This window comes from Fistularia commersonii, chromosome 34 (genome assembly GCF_037954325.1).
Source record: "Fistularia commersonii isolate RoL2024-O1a breed Wild chromosome 34, RoL_Fcom_v1.0, whole genome shotgun sequence".
Lineage (NCBI taxonomy): Eukaryota > Metazoa > Chordata > Actinopteri > Syngnathiformes > Fistulariidae > Fistularia > Fistularia commersonii.
The window spans coordinates 6,799,356-6,818,321 of NC_141317.1; the positions used below are offsets into that span (position 1 = coordinate 6,799,356).

Below are 18,966 nucleotides of genomic sequence, written 5' to 3' on the forward strand. Positions count from 1 at the left end.
AGAGCCAGACCTCCTTCATCCACAATGAGCCACTGTTAATTCATTGGGAACAAATTGGTATTTTTATGACTTGTGGATAAAAATGCTGACAAATCAATCTTCTAAATTGTATCTCTTGAGTTGAGTTTCAATATCACAGACATATTTAATGATATGTTTGAGACAGTAAATAATAAAAAAAAAACCAGAATGAGAAAAGAATAAGTTCTTATTTGTGACTTTCAACAACAATAATTGTTATTTGTTGTTATACAATTTATCAGTTCACTTTTGCTGGGAAAAGAGAAAAATACACTTCCACGCTTGTGCCCAAACATGCACACACACACACTATGGGGTTTAAATATGCTTCAGGAAAATTCTTCACACTATCCTTGGAAAACTTTAACCGCTATCGGTTTGTGTCTTTTGCAGCTGGAAGACTTGCATGGAATAAGATTGGGGAGGAAACAAATTATTAATCAAAACTGCGCTTCTCTCTTTCCCCCCTTGTGTACACAAGATATATAGTTTACAGCCTTGAAGAGCTGCTCTGAGGCAGGAAAGTTGGAAAACAAACAGAGATGTTCAGTGTACACAACTGTGCTGCAGCGAGTTCAAAGTTATGAAAAGGTCTGTTTAAAAAAGGAAAGGGATACGCGGCCCACTCTCATCTGTAACTAACTCAAGTATTACGGCAAATTTGACTAGGGTTTACAGTAAGTGTTGAATTCCATTTGTGCAATATCCTCAATATCCTGCTTAGTCTAGGCAATGGAAATATATTAGTTCAACCAATTCGGTTCTAAAGAATTTACTTAACAGCATATAGATAAATACACTGTTGAGAATAAAACAAATTGAAATTTCATCGAAGGGACTCAAACCCAGGAGAGCAACCGCAGATTATGAAGTTTGAATACAATGGTACAAAACCTCTGCAGGAACGTTGTCATCACATCAATTTTCAAACAATTTATTACGTTTTCCTTCATTCGACACACCAGAGGCTTCGGACACTGTCAGACTATCTTTGTTTCATACTACGGAAAGACTGCTGCAAAACAATGGTCGGACTTCATCCAAAAAATGTGACTCGATGGTTCATTGACCGATGTGACTGTATTGATAATAAAATGCTATTGTGTTTGCCTTTTAGCACTTTTGAATTCAAGCTTGATGAATTCTTGTTGGCTGGTATAGTTTACACCTAAAATATCTACATTTTTGCACACTTCTTGGTTTTAAGATAAGATAAACTTTATGGTTCCATGAGGGAATTTCATCTTGGGGCAGGTAGTACAGTACAGCTGCATTATTCGCACACACCAATATACATACCATAACACACAAGCTGCTATCATAGTACACTTGAGTGTAATGCGGTCACAAACTACTGGTGAAGGAGTGGTACCTTGAATGTAGAGGATACTGTCAGAAGGGATACTGCACTAGTCATTACTTTGAAGCTGAAAGTGCAAGTGGGTGCAAAATAAAACAAGAAAATAGAGGTCAAGTAAAACAACACAATTTAAGAATTCTGTCAATCCTCACAGGGCTGTAGTGCAGTAAAAGCAATAGTAGATAAGAACAACAAAGATCAGACCATCCAGAAGATAAACTAGCCCTGCATGCATACGGCTCCATGGGGAAAACGGCATGGGGAGTAGGTTTTTTTTGATAAACAGTGATAAAGCCTGACTGACAGGCAGAGGATCCACAGCCATAAACCTCCCCCTTGTTGAAATGTTATATATTTAAGGGAGAATTACCAAAAAGGTGGGTCCACAACACTGAGCCCTGAGAGGTATTTTCCTGTTTATTTTATAACTGAAATGAGAATCAAGGACAATTTGAACCGGACCTGCTGACCCCGTAACGCCTCCCTGATGGCACAATCTTATACTCCCTAAAGTGGGCGTGAGAAGGGTTACTCCAGGGGTGTCAAACTCATTTCTCATCACAGGCCACATACGGCCTAGGTAGATGTCAAGTGGGCCGGACCATTAAAATAATAGCATACTCAGCAGTAAATAACCAAAATATCATGTCTTTCCTCTGTTTTGTTGTAAAGAAGTACAAGGACATTAGGAAAATCTTGGAATTTAATGAATAATCCTTTTACAAAACATTTCATGAAACACCTCATATTTCCTTAGACAAAAGTGCAGTTTACTTCTATGATTCACATGAATGCATTGCAATCATGTGATCATGCGATCCCACTGATCGTACAAAGGCACAAAACTTTAACAAGTAATTGGTATTGAAAAATATAGTACTGCACTTTAAGATAAATGAGACTTATAAAGAAAGGGATTTTTAAATCATTTACACATGTGCAGATAAAATCTAAATTGAATCCCTACCTACACCCTCCAAACTAAAAAGGGTGCCATTAAAAGTGTAAGGATTGGGGTATTCACCTGTCCTGTAAATGTGTAAAATTCATCCATGACACATGCATACACATACAACACATACTGAAAATGTATGGAGTTGCATGAACAGTAGAATTCCATCATACTCGTTTGTAGTGAAGCTGGTGACTAACATTAAATTGCACATTTTCGCTAGCAATTAGCTAGCTGGCTTTTACCGCTGCGTCACTGATTTCTCGGCAATGGGTGAAAGTGGACCGCTGTTTCCTCAGACCCGCCAGCAATTCGTTGATCTTATCTCTTCTCAGTTGTCTTTGCAAGCTGTCATATTTTTCACTCTGACGAGTCTCGTAGTGGCGCCGTATATTATATTACTTAAATATCGAAACTTGTTGCAAACACGCCAAGCACAAAGGTTTCCCGTGCGTCTCCGTAAATAAATAGGACTTTGTCAATTTTCCTTTGAAAATTCTACACTCTTTAACTACTTTTCTCTGTTTTGATAACAACATTTTGGCTAATGAGAGAGTAGCGGGGAGGTCGAGAACAACGTCATAACAAGCAGCAGGGGGGTACATTGATAACGTCTGCTGATTGGTCCGTCTCAGTGATGCAGATTGTCATCTACTCTGACCAAAACAGTGCGTCCCCTAGCGGAAAATCCTGGAATTGCATTTGATTAAAAAAATAAATCCTTGTCTATGCATTTTTTCACTTTCAAATTATCCTGCGGGCCTGGTCGAATCCCCTTGAGGACCGTATGTTTTACACCCCTGGGTTACTCAGTATCTTATTTGCTCCCTTAACAACTGCCTAATTCCCCACTATCTTCAATGCTGTAGTCCCTATTCCTTGAAGTCTGGCCCTACACTGGACTGTGAGGGAACCGAAACTCTGACTGCCATACCATATATTATAATACTTGCTTACACACCATTGCAGAAGGCCCAGGTACTGAAGGTACAGGAAACCTGGGCAATAATGCAGTTATTAAATATTAACACCAGATAGTCATCATCACTCCCGGTTTTGACTGGAGTACTATGATGGGCAGGCGTTCACATCCAACAGACTTGAGATGATCTTATCGTCTGAAAATTTGATGACATGCGTAGTTTTGCAGATAAAAAATGTCAGGAGATTAGACACAGCCAAGACACATCAGTGAAATAAGAGAGTTTGAAGGGGATGGAAAGAAATGAGGAAGAAGTCTTTTCAGAGAGTTGACTGAAATGAAAAGCCTTTTTTGTAGAGGAGCACAATTGGAATAATGACAGAAAGTCCTCTGAGAAAAAAAGAGAACAAATCAAAAAGTAAGACAAGGCGGGCCTTGAACAATGAAAGATGCGCCACGTGTGAAGAAAGGAAGGCCTTCATGATAGAAAAGTACGACTTGGCAAACACAAGAAAGGCCCACAGTCAGGAAGAGACTGACATGCAGAGGATGAAAGAGGCTTTTCAGAAGAAAAATGAGAATATGAAAAAAAGAAACAGAAGCCATCGGACAAAGAAAACAAGATAGTGGATGTGAACGTGAAGGGCCTTTGACACCAAAAGTGATGCTATGAGTGAAGACTTGAGTGTTCAATAAGGAAGACAGACACTGATGAGCAGTCAATCTAAAGGAAAAGACAGATATTCATGAAGAAATAAGAAACCCCGAGTGGATTCAATGCAACAAGTCACGGGTAAAATTCGAAGCCGCCAAGGCTTGGCTCCTGTTAACTTTATCATGTATCTAGAGCCAATCAACTTCATCGACATTCAAATCTTGTACAAGTGTTTTGGTTTTTCTAGCTCCCCAGATTAAGCATATTTGAAGCCTTTTTTAATTTTAGGGCATTGCTATCTTGATTATAAATATGCATTTTAACTTAAATTGTGTGACTCAAGCAGAAAATTATTTTACCAAACAGTAAGTAGCTGAGGGTCCTTTCAATCTTTGATAAACTAGATATCGTCACCCTCTTAAAATAATTGCCTTAGACATTTTTTTACAAAAATATTTTTTTTTTGCCTGAATCATCTCCTCATGATACTGACCACCTCTTGCAAAATTGCCTACATTCTCAGTTAAACAGATTGTGCCATTCTAACCCTTTAGTAGAAATTGCCTATGTCAAGAGTGTGTCAAACGGTTCAGTTTTTTGTGTTTCCTGAAAAATATGAAAAAATGACTTAGGCGATTATTTTAAGAAGGTGACGATATTTAGGGTGTCACAGTTAGAAATTGAAGGCTAGACCAAGTGAATATGGCACATGAGGTGCACGAAAAGGTCATGTTTGAGAACCTTATATGGAAACACTTGGAAATAAAATATTCATGTAGGCATATGTGTAAAAGGCAAGCGTACATTCAGCCCCATACACACACAAACAGTAAGACAGTGCTGTATATGACCTTTGGACACCCTTTCCATTAAAACTAGCAAGAAGGAGGGTGGGAGGAAAGAGAAAGATCTAAGACATGGGAGGAAAGAAGGAAGTTGAGAGGGGAACTTTATGTGTGTGTAATTGGTCTATAGAGGAATTGCCAACATGGACACCACAGGTGGCCACAAACTCTTTCTTAATAGCCAGCCTTGTAAAAGTCATCAAGACCTCTGAGACACGCTGTGCCTGGGTTGGAGACTGAGCAGGTGTATGAGGCATTGGACCTGGCAAGACAGACGGTGTGTAGAATGCCATGATCATTAGAAACTACTGGAGGAAAAACAGTAAATGCTCTCAATCAGTACATGTCCGGTCAAATGTGTTGTCGTTTGTACAGTGGAATATCCGTCTTTACCAGAGGGAAAAAGGCACAAAACATCACATTTCTTTCAGGGCTGTCATGTTTTCCATCAGTCATCATAGCTCAGCAGTCCTGAGGGTGTGCTGGCTTCATCCTGTCTGGATAATAACAACAACAACAACAATAATAGTAATGATAATAATAATAATAATAATAATAATAATAATGATAATGATAATAATAATAAATAAAATAAAATAAAATAAAATAAAATAAAATAAAATAAAATAAAATAAAATAAAATAAAATAAAATAAAATACCCAAGTGATTCAGATACAGCTTTAAAGTATTTCTTTAGTCAGGCTCAATGTTAGTTGAAAACATAGCACACAATGGACTTTGTATTTGCAAAACTTTGATGGATGAATGCGAGAATGAATGAATGAATAGGGATTGAAAGGAAATAAACAACAGACTGAGGGACCTTTATATTAGGATCTGAAAATATGGAAGTCCATTCAAATACTCCTTTTAACAAAAGTCAAGTATTTAGTTGGTTGAGTCGATAGTCAGAGCCTTGCCAGAGGTGTAATACTTGTGTTGTGTGTGTGCGTGTGTGTTGAGGGGGCTCTCACATATCAGGTGGTAAATCATCCTGTGACCACATTTTGCCCATCGTGGCTGACAACTCTAGTTTTGACCGCAAATAGCTTTGACCGCAAATACGTATTTCTTTGGGAGAAACCGATGGTTTATTCCCAAGTACATTTTATAGCTGGCATTCAGCAAAGAAGTCAAACAAACAATGAAACCCAACAAATGAGAAACAGCTACAGTGTATTCCAAAAATTCGAAAACTGAAGACAGAGTACACAAAACGGTAGAACATTTGAATCAAGCCCAAATAATTTTGTATGTTTGTAAAAACCTGCTTTTATCAGAGCTTTCTCCTTGAAAACATGTGGCTGCGGCAGTCGGAAACAAGACTGAACTGTTGAAGTGAATCACGCAGCTGGAAAAACCAAAACAAGAGGCAGAAAGAAACTAAAAAGCTCAGCAGAGCACCAACATTTTCCCTCCCAAGAAATCACATCTAAAAATGTAATACTGATTCAGAAAGTTGTTAGCTGCCAACCAACAACATGCTGCACATTATCCATTGATTGATTTATGCATGCATTGATAGGGTAATACTTTACCCATTATATAAGCAAAATAAAGTCAAAACAAACAATACCTTCTTCTGCAGGACAATGACTTTCCTCTCCTTCACATCCAACATGTCTTTCATATCTCTGATCTCTCCAGTTAAGGTGCTCTTTTCATCAGTCAGGTCCTGAATTTGCTTGGTCTTCTTGGTTAGTATCTGCTCCTTCTCCTCCAAACGCACACGCAGAGCATCTACCTGGAACATATCACAAATGAGATTTTGAATATAGAACAAGATTGGTCAGAATGGCACATCGGCCCATTGGTCGTTTCCTGATATCTAAAAAACGTTGAACTTTGAAATGACAGTGAACGCCTCCTTAATATTGTATATGCCAGGGGTGGGCAATTATTTTGGCTGGCGGGTCACATTTCATATTTAATTTTTATGCACGGGCTAACTAGGTATCATGTCAATTGTAGAAAATGAAAATTGCAATTTGAATATTTAAATTTTTGGTCATTTTATTTCAACTTTAAAATCATAAATGATCATATAAATGTACTGACATTATTTTGCATGTAATCATCCATACAAAATCAAACAAAATGAAAAAATAAGGGGTTTCTAAATTCAATATTGATTGAAAATACTTGTTAAAATATTCAAAGAAAATTGTTCGGCGTCCCGGATAAAAAAGTAAAATGGGCGGGATATGGCCTGCAGGCCGTAAAATGATCTGGTATATATTGTTTAAATGCTGTATCGCTCTCATTATTACCTCGACAAATTTAATAATCACAAGCCTGAATTTGTCTGGAAATGTGTGACTGAATGTTGTCAAGGTTGTTTTTCGCCTGTTAAGTCTATGTTAAGGGTGGCAGTCATGCAATGTACTTAAAAGGTGCAGTTTACAGTTTGATGCACCCTGTGGGAATGCAATACACTTTGAGTTGCAATACAGAGTACAAGTAGCGAGTTGGATTGCAGTAATGCTAAAGTGAGTGAAGACAGTGGATATTGGGATATTTCCTGAACAACGTCATGTGTCCATGTCTTTTAACAAGATTATCCAAACAATGCCCCAATGCTTCTGGAAGAAAACATCCTTGGTAAGTCTGACAGTTACCAGGTTTGCCATCTTTATTGACAATCCAGCTGCTGACAGTCTACATCAGACCTGGCTAACCTGCGTCTCCCGAGCTGCATGTGGCTCTTTGCCCGGTTTAATGCGGCTCTTACGTTCATATCGAAGTTTGTGTTTGTGTTTTTTTAAGGTGCGTGTTCACTTCGCTTGAGTTTAATACGGTATTTTTGTCAAACGTGTGCGTGGGATGGAAATAGCTCAGTTTCCCAGTAGGAGCAAGGTCATTTCAGTAAACAATTTGTGTCAAGTTTGCTCTCAAAATGGAAAAACATGAACAGCAAAACAAAAATATGACTATGAATACAAGATGTTTTTATCAAAGAGGGAAAGTTTGTATATTTTTTGTTGAGCAAAATGGCAAGTCATTCTGCCTTATATATCAGGCGTCGCTAGCGCATTTCAAAAGCTTCAAATATCAATATAGCCTGTGGTCTTAGTACTATTGGACTCAATTTCTGTCACTATCACGTTGGTGTGTGACATTTTCAATAAATTTAGCTTTGCCAAGGTATTTGTGTGTGAGGATGGGATGGAGTGATGTTCATGTGTGTCCATGTGTATGACGTGGCTCTTGGTCTCAGACTGGTCGGCCACCCCTGATCTACATCATACACACGATTATTTAGCTCAATTGCAAAGGCAATGTGACTGTTCACTTCTCTGTCAATCCAGAATCACTAAATATTGAACATGAATGAATGAAATCATGGTTCACTTTTCTTAGTTTCTATTCTTTACATTGCCGGGGGTTGGATATGCAATATTTCTGGATCTTCCTGTAACAGTACATTGAAAACCCCTTCTCACGAATCCTGTTCCAACAGACGGAGGTCTGAGCTCCACTTTGCAGAAAAATGTCAATGCCATTTCTGTTCTAATATTTGACCGAAGACCATCGAAATTGTCATTGCACGTATGCTGAGATTGCAGAATGAGGGAGGCGCTTTGTGTTAAGCTGTTAAATGTATGTAACGGAAGTGAAATTCCATGATAACAGATTTGTAGACAGTGGGGAAATACTTCAGTTTGCATATTCTAAGGACCACCACTATAGCGGGTTGTGCTGATTTTAGGAAGCAGTGCAAGCTTAAATGCAAGGGCCTGTTAGTGTCCCAGTTCAGCCCTTTCCATGTGTTGGTGCGCATTGCCAGAAATGACAGGTCTAAACAAGATATACATGATGGCATTTGAAAGTAGAGAATTTGAACTTTAAGTAATGCCCTTGGTATGAGCTGCGGTGCCCTGATGCAGGTAAACTGTGCAAGTCTGATGACTGCCTCATGATTTCTGGTTGAGAGGATGATTGGGGCAACACTGCCAGGGATTCAGCTTCTCAAACACCACAAACTCATGCATTTAAATCCAAAACTGGCTGGGTGCAATGAGATGAGTGATACCTGTGATTTTCTGTTTTCCAAAGCTTGTTATTAGAAAAATATGAGCCTTTGCCATTGAAAACTTGCTTGTTGTCATCAGTATAATATTTGCTTTTCCGCTCTTTTAACACAAAACATTATTTTTAAAAAGTCAAATAAAGTCAGTTCTCAATTATATAGTCCCGAGCAGAAATCACAGCGTGCTTCAGGTTTTACTATTTGCAGGTCCGACAGTCCCCCGTCTTTAAGCTCTCTGTTTCACATCATTTCTGAAAGTTAGTGCAGCTGCCTGACATGTTTACACACATGCAAGCATGGCTCAGGTTTACGTTGCCTCAGATCAGGCGATAAAAATCATCCATGTGCAAACTTTGACAGATGCAAAACCCAAAGAATATGGAAGTCAGGAACCAAAAACAAAAACCTCATCCAAAAGCATCCTTTTCTCCCGAAATGTTCTTATTTTTTCTACACAAATAGAGCATTTTAAACCTATGTCCAGTATACAGACAGTAAAGAAATGACAAAAGTCAAACCTTATATTTTGTTCCATTGTTGTTGTGTATATATATATATATATATATGAATATAATTTAGTGAATATCTTGCAAGATGCTGAGTTTGGAAATGCTGGGCAGGTGGTGTAGAGGTGGACTGAAGAGGAGATATATGGATCAAGTGAAGGTGGACAGGAAGATAGTTGGTGTGAGAGAAGAGGATGTAGATATTAGATAGAGGCAGATACTTTGCTGTGGCGACCCCTGAGGGGGGATCAGCTTTGTCTGTACCTCTTGCTGTCTTTTTTCCATGAGGACAAACAGGATGCAGAGGAGGAGCAAGATGCTTAGAGAAAAGAACTGGGTCAGGAAAACAAAAAGAAATAGAGAATGAGAAACTGTTGGGGAAAAAAAATGTCCCTTGACCCAGCTTGAACCGGACACCAATATACCTCTTGGATGTGAAAGAAAGATATTTTTGTAAAATAACCCGGATTATAGCATCCCGCAAACTTATTATCAAACCCTTTTATTCTTGTGCCGAACTGCTCATTAACAGCTGTTGTAAGTGACTCTACTCACATAAATGATCTGATAAATTCACCTACCACTTGTTGGACATAATGTAGCCAAGAACTCAACTGGGAGGCTTCATTGGACCACAGCCAGTCCGTACCTGCTTATATGTGTGCGTTAAATCAGAGAGCACCATATAAACCACAGGCACACAGAGCGCTGCTCTCAAGAAGCAGCATTAGAAGTAGGCCAGGACCCCCAGGTGTAAGATGGTGAAGTATATCTCATATTGCTCCTCTGGCAGACAACCAGAATCCAATACTGAGCCCTGTGTGCGCACGTGTATACATACACGCACACACAGACACACACCCAAGCCAGGTGACAGCGCTATTCAATGTATGTGCAGTATGATAGTGCCTCCATATTGCTGTGTACTAGAGCTTAGGTAATGCATAAGAGTGCATATGAACTTGATAGCGTCTTCACATTAAAAGAGAAAGACAGAGGGGGGGGAAGAGACCCTTCCCCTCCAACTTTACCTGGCAAGGAGTCATTTAGCAAGAATGTTCCAGAGAGGCCTAAGAGGAAATCCCTGCTGTCTCACCTGCACTGGCCCACTAAGCCAGGATAGTCATATAAAGACACCCTGCTAATACCCTCTAAAAGCCATCATCGCTGCCAGGCGCAAAACACAAAAAACAAGGATGCAGAGATGGACAAATGAGGAGAGAGGAATACAATTATAAATAAGAGGGGATACTACCCATAAATGTTTTAAAATGTGACATTTCATTCACATGTACTGCAAAATTGAATTGCATTAGCAGGATGTGGGGAAACAGTAAACATTAAGACATTTTCATCCATTAATTATTTAAGATCCCAAATTTATATTTCTTCTTCAGTTAAAGATGAGTAGATGTAATTGCTTGTATGTACAACTGTAACCTTTTCCTTTCCCCGACAGCATTGTTCTGCACTTATATTCAAGAACTGTTCAAATACAATCTCGAGATGGCCGTTGCAGCAGGAGTTTGTTTCATGTTTTTAAAGCACAAGTTGTTTTTTTCCAACTGAATGCATTGTGAGATTTCGTTTTTGTTTTGTTTTTCAATTCATAGGTTTTCACTTATGTTTATTCAGATAGCAATTAAAAGAATCGCCTTCAAAATGCTGCACTCAAAACTGGTGTGATCTACATTTTTTTGAATATTAACATGTGCCAACTCCATGTTGGCGCAAACTACTCCCCTGTCAGCAGGTCTGTAACAGGCAACACTTGTAATGGCTTTATCACCTGGCGTACATGCTGAGATAAAAGCTAGGAAGTCAAGGTAATTAACCTCTCTAGAATTTTCCCTTTCCTATAGCCTCGTCTTTTCAATTTCTTCTCGGATAACACCTTTCTCACACATACGCGCACACACAGCACTCCGTCCTCCCTACCATGTTCTAAACTCTCCGGGGGTTTTCCTGTTAGTGCTTTAAGACGCTGATCCGGAAGATATATGAGCAAGTGTCGTGTCAGTGAAGGAAGACCTGCCAGTCCTGTGGACAGGATAACGATGGATTTGTAGTTTTTTTTTTGTACTTCAGTTTAAATTTGTATTTGACTCTATATGAGACGAAACCACTGCGTTTAAGGTAATGACATGAGGTAAAAGGGTCAACTGTTGTCTTCCCTTTCCCCAAATCCAGATCTAAAATGGCCTCTGGACATAACATTAAGACACTCCTCTGAACAGATTGATTTCAAAATTACACACACACACACACACACACACACACACACACACACACACACACGCACAGACAACATATCTACATCACCCCCTAAAACCCCACTTAAGCTTTCCAGCTCCTCACTCAGCACCATATCATAAAAAATGACCTTGATATGTTTTCAAGATTCTGTGGTTGCAAAAGTATTAATTCTTGGCCATATTTGGTATAACTTCAAATGAATAGTCATAATACCTTGAAGAGCGTGCTTCTAAATGTGTATTTAGATTAGGCATTTTCGTAATGTGAATGCATGTATTTACCTGCAATTAACGTGCCAGTAGACACGCAAATGCACACACACACACACACGGGCATTTTCCTTGACATTCTCTTTCTAGCGTTTGATACAATGACAGCCAAATGTGGATTCTGGACACTGGTTTGCAAAGTAAAACAGAGGCTTAAAGAAAGCAGCTCCTCTGTTTGTCCTCACCTCTCTTTTTACTGCCTCACATTTCATCATAAAAGTTTTTCTGGCAGTAGAACGTGCAAAGGTATCAAGCCCAGCGTCATCTCTGGGCCGCAATAAACAACATGGAGGCCATATGAGCTGACCACAGTCAGAATGGCAGAACCAGAGACGATGAAAAGACCACAGCATTGGATCAAGCGGTGGATACTAAAATTTGCATAGTCATTTAGTCACTTGTAAGGTAAGAGCGTTAACAGTGATACAATAAACCTTGACCGTCACACACAAAACACATACACACACATAATGAACTCTTGTCACTCTTATTTGTTCTCTCATAGAGATTTCAGTCGCCCTCAATTAGGCAAAGCCAATATGATGTTCTTGAATTACATCTGGTGGAGTGGATCTGATGTCTGAGCTCAGGGCCGATGCCAAGGAAGTGGCAAAGAAATGCAAATATAACAATTATCTGTAACAGCATGACGTAAACCTGTACCGGCTTTGGAATTAGGAAATATGAGATGAAGTGATCAATAACGCCCTGCCTCGCTGCCGCTGCTACTAAAAACAGTGTTTCAGGCTGGTAGAATTTTGGATAATACTGTTAATCCGATCCAGTCTAATCCAATAACAAGCTGATAAATTATCTCATTATCCTAACAGCCTTTTGTTTTTCTCATGATGAAAAGATAAATTACCTTATTACCATGACTAAATGAGCTCTACTATCCAGAGGTAATGAGATACGTGTCTCTCGCTACTGAAAAAATAGAATGTTTCAGAGGTAAAGAAATATATGAATGTATCTATCTATAACGAATGTTTTAACTTAATATTGCTCATGTTCAATGATAGTTATATACTCTATATTATTCAGCCCCACAACTGAAAATTAACAACTCCAATCACAAAAACAAATCGCATTGTTTAATCTATTTTTCCTCAAATGGTAAAGTATTTTCCCAGAAAATGGTGATAAAAGTGAGGGTTAACAGCTCAGAGACCAAAGCAGGGTATTTCCCAACATGAGTACAAATCTGCTAATGTGTTTGTAAATATGTTTGCGTGTGTACATCTGCTACAGGCGTCAAGTTTGTCAAGTTTTATGATCACAGATCAACCTTCCTGAATCGCACGTCCTGATCCTTGGGTTCTGTCATCGCAAAGGCATACTGTACGTACACGCGCGCACATCCAAGATTTCCGTTTCAACATAGCTGGCCATGCCAGACATTACGACACCAGGGCTGATCTGTGCGGAAATTAAGGACATTCCCTGTCCTGGGGCTTAGGCAGGGTGTCATTTGAGGTGTGTCATCAAAGCAAGGGGTAAGGCTACAGCCAGAGCTCTGATCAGGAATCATATAATGGACATATCACCTCAGGGCCAGGTCAGGATAATAAGCGGATGTAAACTGCCTAACAGCAGGGCCCGAAGGGTGGAGCACGGGGCACGGTCTCATTGAACACTCAAACATCTGTTAATAAAACCATGGCAACACAGCTGTCTGCCCACAGGCTACAGGAGGAACAAGCAAAAACACAGATGTTGAAAAAAATAGACAAGGACGCATACATGCTCACGCAAAGGACTCCCAGGATTCACTGACAAAAGGATCTTTGTAGGCTGGATGGTTTTTTTTTTTTTTTTTTTTTTTTGCCGTGGCGTGAAAGTCAATCATGCCATGCTTTTCTTATTGTACCAGCTAAGGGATGTGACACAGAAAGTAGGGGTGTACGATCATAATAGCGTTCACTGCACACAGCTGGCTCAACTGCCGCAATCCCTCTTTCGCCCTCCATTCATCATCATTACCCCTTCCAGCACTCATGGACAAATACACAGGATACACACACACACACACAAACACACACACATAAAAAGAAAGAGACGCTGCAGGCGTTCCCCCTCATTAACACTTGCTCCTTCTTTGATTATTTTACCTGATCATTTCCAGCACTGCATGCCAGTTGCTACATCCTGTTTCCATAGTATCTATTTCCATTCTGCAGTGGTTGCCTGAAATCAGCTTGATTTCCGCCTCATCAATAGTGAAACGGTGTCTTCATTCCATCGAAAACACCACAAGGAACTAAAATTCTTGGAAACTTCAAGAGATAGATGGATGAACAATATATCTAATACATCTAGAAACAGCACTTAATTACAGCTGTAACTAGTTTTTTTCCTGTAACATTTGCAGCACTGAGGTCGGAAGTTGTTGACATGTGCTGGCCAGCGTGCTCTCCGAGCCCAACTTGTAATTGATGATCAATTCCTTGGTGTCTATAACAATGATAGGTAGCTCTGTTGATGCAATGATGCTTTTGATTAAATGTGGGTGGACATTTGAGTTCATCTGAATGCAGCACTACCACCTAATTTTCATTTGACAAGTTCATTTATTTTCATTAAAAGTAAGTATGAACATGCAAATGAACCCATACAATAATGTGATAATGAAAAATATATCTATTTCGGTAAATCTTAGAGAAAATCTTGGGACGTAGAAGATATTGATGAGGAATTTCATTGTTGTACCACATCGAACACTGTATGTGTGACTAATAATAATAATAATAATGGCAGATGAATAAGTTAGTACCATGTCTATGTTTTTCTACTCAACCTATTACAATCTTAACATTTGCCAGATTTACTTTTCCTTGAAAATACACCAGCAATGTCAAATCTCTGACCACATTTCTAGAAATCCAGCACAACATACTTTGAATGCTGCGTCCATCTCCATCTTGCTTGGCCACTACAGAGTATTTCAATAGTACATTAGTTCTTTAGAGCAAGTTTAATGACGCATGACATTAACATTATTTTTATTGCTCAATGAAAACAAGAACAAGAAATATCCAGCCATTGAAGCCCCATAACGCTTTATAGCAGGTCAGTAATTCATCATAAATTATTGTTTTATTTCAAACCCATTGTTTGGACCCGGCGCATAAAGAGACTTTATATTAACAAACACTAAACTTTCTTTAGATAGGAGAGAAATGTGTGCATTCACAGTGTACTCTCGCAACACAGCAAGTTTGTATTGGTGTAACTATGCAGGATTATGTGTCCATATTCATAATGAATGTATTCAATTAGAGGTTAAGCGGTCTGAGAAAAGCAGAGTGACCCTGAAGCAAGAGGAGCTCAGGGCAAAAAGAAAGAACCGTATTGTTTCTGGCCCTCTAACCCAGCTCCCCAGCTCTAACTGACAACAGACCAAGCACACACATCATTATTTTATATTTGTGTGTGTGTGTGCATGCGTGTCTGTGTGTTGTTTGTTTTTAAAAATGTATACAGATAGAAAAGGCTTGTTCAAAGACCTCCCGGTTGGCTGAATCATCAAATGAGGACAACACGAAGCAACCTCGAAGTCTTAAAATATAACACATCATTGGCACTAAAGCATGCAGTGTGTGTGTTTTTACAACATTGATATGCATGTGTGAATTTGAATATACATAGTAAATTTGTAAGTGTCCAGTGAGTGAGACTGACTGTTTGGCAGTGGACGTATTAACCTTGTAAACCCAATGTAAAAGTCTTCTCTCCTTTCTGACCCCTATAACTCCACTTTATAGCTTTTCCACATGGCTTCTGAAGAACTTTCATAGGCTTTATTTTGGACCGGGTCATGTTTTTTCTGGGGAGCCCAAACATTTTGCTGCTCCCACCGCATCCCAAAGTGCACCATCCCCAGAAACACAGGTCTGGGCTATTGGCTCCGAACGTGAACTCTACCGACCATAGTCCCCCAGGTTCAAACGGGGTCTTAATGTGAATACGGAAACCCAGTCTCACTGAGACTAATTATTATTGTTATTATTATCATCATCATTATTATGCTTGCGGGCATACCTGAGTGTGTGTGTGTGTGTGTGTGCGTGCATGCAGACTAAGACTCATGCCCGGGCTTGGCTCTGACCACCTGGCTGTTGTTTTGGGTTCAACCGGATGTTTGATGATTTCATCAGGCTGAGGGTGGGTACAGATGGAAGAGGAGAAGGGAGAAAGAAAGAAATGTGCGGTGACAAGACATATGGAGTCGATGTGAGGAAGGAAGAGAAAATATTAACAGAGGGTGGAGAAAAGAAAGAGGTGGAAAAAAGGACTGAGAACACAGAAGGGGGTGAGCCCAGGTTGGACTGCAACTGGGTCGAGACCACATTTTCTTTGCCTCACTACCTACACTGATCATTAATCAGCAAGTTGAACCAGGAAAACTCAACAAATTAGTCCACCAGGGACAACAGCACACCCTACTATTGCTTAACTCCGTGACAAAAGCTCAAAGCATTCAACAATCATCAGACAACTTCTTCCTCCTGTCACTCCCTCTATCCTCAATGCAATCGGTTGTTTTTTTCTATTCCTTAGTTTAGTTATTCATGTGTGATTATGTTACCATGGACCGCAGTGATAAAACAATAGAACGCACTGTGAGTAAGATGGTAATTTGACAACCGTTTAAGGATTTGCTATTTAATATGATTCACAAAACACACGGCCATGTTACACGCACCGTGTCGCACGTTCAGCTTTCCCGTCTAATTTTAACCCTTTTCTCATTTCTTCGTATCTGATTCTAAAAAATACATCACATTATAATAGTCTGGCACTACGGCAAGCATTGTAATGCGGTTAAATGGCATAAATATTGTATCATGGTATTATTTATACATTAGTATTGCAGTTAAAATCAGATTGACAGATAAAATCAGATATTGACATAAATATAAAGTAAAAAATAAATAGCATAAAAATAGTCTGGCACTACGGAAGGCACTGTCATGCGGTTAAATGGCATAAATATTGTATTATGGTATTATTTACACATTTGTAATGCATTTAAAATCAGATTACACCACACAGCTCAATTTGACAGCCTACTTTGACTTTGACCCTGTCCTGGATAACATCATCAGAAAATGCTTTTTACATCATAGTTTCTTTTCCTGAGTATTGTTTTCATTGCGTTAATATAAGCACATTGCAATTCATATTAACAACCAATGATCAGTTCTGCAGTGAGCTGGATTTCCACTTTGTGAGTCAAATAGCCTTCTGGTAGTGATGAATAGGTGAATCAAAGAGTCTTGCAAAATGAAAACCTTAAAGAATATCTGCAAAATACATCATAGTATACATGATATGTTGCATAAACAAACTCAGTCCAATAAGTTAGATTTGTGACCACAAGGATTTGGAATGTCAAATAAAGGAGTCAACCAATACTGTAAGACCAGAGCAATCTGTCTATTAATAATATAGATGAGGGAAAAATGCCTTTTGATCTAAGAGCCAAAACATGAAGGCCCTTATTGTTTGCTGGGAGGTTCTGTAAAGAAGCAGGGGAGCAGGATCCAACAGGGATAGAGAAAGAGGAAGTTAGGAGTATTACTCATAGCACAGACCAAACCTCAAAATGACTGTACTGCAACTTGCATACACTGTACAGACAGATCGAAGTCATTCATACTCTATACTGGCAAGTACCTGGTATTTTCTTCACAAGGTACATTTGGTCAGGTCAGTATTTTTTGAAATCTCAATTGTTTGACTATAATTCAACTAAAGGAGAAATTTGGAAGTAGGTAAATAGGATGTCATTGCAAGCACAGCCTTCATGAGGTAACATTTTTCCGTGGTGAAAAAGGTGTCACTTGAAAATGACCGTTCCTTCTGCAGGTTACATCAGGATCTAACATGTTCCTCCATCAGCTGCGGGGATACGAGGTCTTATGAGTCAAAACGTGCGGTAAATTCTGCTGTTGCGCGTTTCACAATTTAGCATTATTTCCAAACTTAATTTGGTCTTTTCATCTTTCATTTTCAAAGTCACGCCCTCAAACAAAGCTAGGGAAATGTCATTGCGCCACAAACTAATTTTCCACCGAGGCTATGGCCAGTTCTTGTTTCGGGGGGTTTAATTATGCAGGAAGGTCTCCGATAACTCACCCGATCTGCTGGAGTATAGTTACAGCTCTGCATTGTCCCGACTGGGGCAGGAGAAACATACACCTACTGTATTAAAGAGTTAAGTTTCCGATGACTTGGCCAGCATATCCTCGCACACAAATGTCCACTCATTATATTCAACTTTTTCTCTTATCTGTAGGGGGATTTAATATGGTCCATTTGGAAGCTTACCAAACTTTGTCTAACAGATAAATACGCTTCCATTTTCACATTCCCTTGTTGACAGTGGTTGCACTGTTCAGTTGCTAGTCTTGGTCAGTCCCATCCTGACATGACTTGCTTTTAGACACGTGCCAGTGAAACAATGCTGCGCCTTGAATCCAAGAGTGAACTTCTTTCTCATTGTATACATGTACTGTCATTTATGATAAACCAACCATATCAGATACCGCTGAACATCCAGTAGGAATGGTTGAAAAAAAAAATTTAATATGAGTTTGTGAGGCAGTTCAAATGAAATGTGGAGAGAAGAGGGACCGCTGCAGTGAAACTAAGTAATAATGAAAGGATTGAAGAAGGTGAGAAAGGAGATCCTATGAGAATGTCTGTTCTCAAGCCTATTGATTGACTGACAGTAGAGGAATGCGGGGCCATAGCTGGCCCCAAATGCTCTAAGTAGCTATACTCATTCTCTGCTTTGCCCACTTAGACTAGGAAACCCAAGCCTTTCTCGAGCAAAGGAAATGCCACTTCAAAAGCAGAAAATGAAAAAAAAAACCTACCCAAGACCGGAGATGAGAATCAAGCAATCAGAGCTAACAGTATATGCATTTAGTCTCTGTAAAGGAGTGTGTGCCATTGTGGTGACTAAAGCTGTCAAATCTGATTACATCGCTGCTGAGGTTGTCTATGGTACCTGTCTTCCACATTTTATTTGTGGACATACCGCTTGTGGCTTTTATTATTTCAAACAGTTGTTTAGCCATTATTCATGTAAGATGATACAAGAAATCTATCCCCAAGTGACATACCATTTCTGAGAATGAC

The 18,966-nt window shown here is 39.3% G+C and overlaps 1 protein-coding gene across 4 annotated transcripts in view; it reads right to left on the reverse strand.

The window, feature by feature from the left end:
• LOC147214425 (ERC protein 2-like) overlaps nt 1–18,966 on the reverse strand; it is a 141,963-nt gene that overhangs the window by 101,826 nt on the left and 21,171 nt on the right. For all 4 annotated transcript variants that reach the window (XM_086141664.1, XM_086141662.1, XM_086141665.1 and 1 more), the window contains one exon: nt 6,333–6,500. In XM_086141664.1, the coding sequence (XP_085997790.1) occupies nt 6,333–6,500 (168 nt within the window). The remainder of the gene's footprint in view (nt 1–6,332; nt 6,501–18,966) is intronic.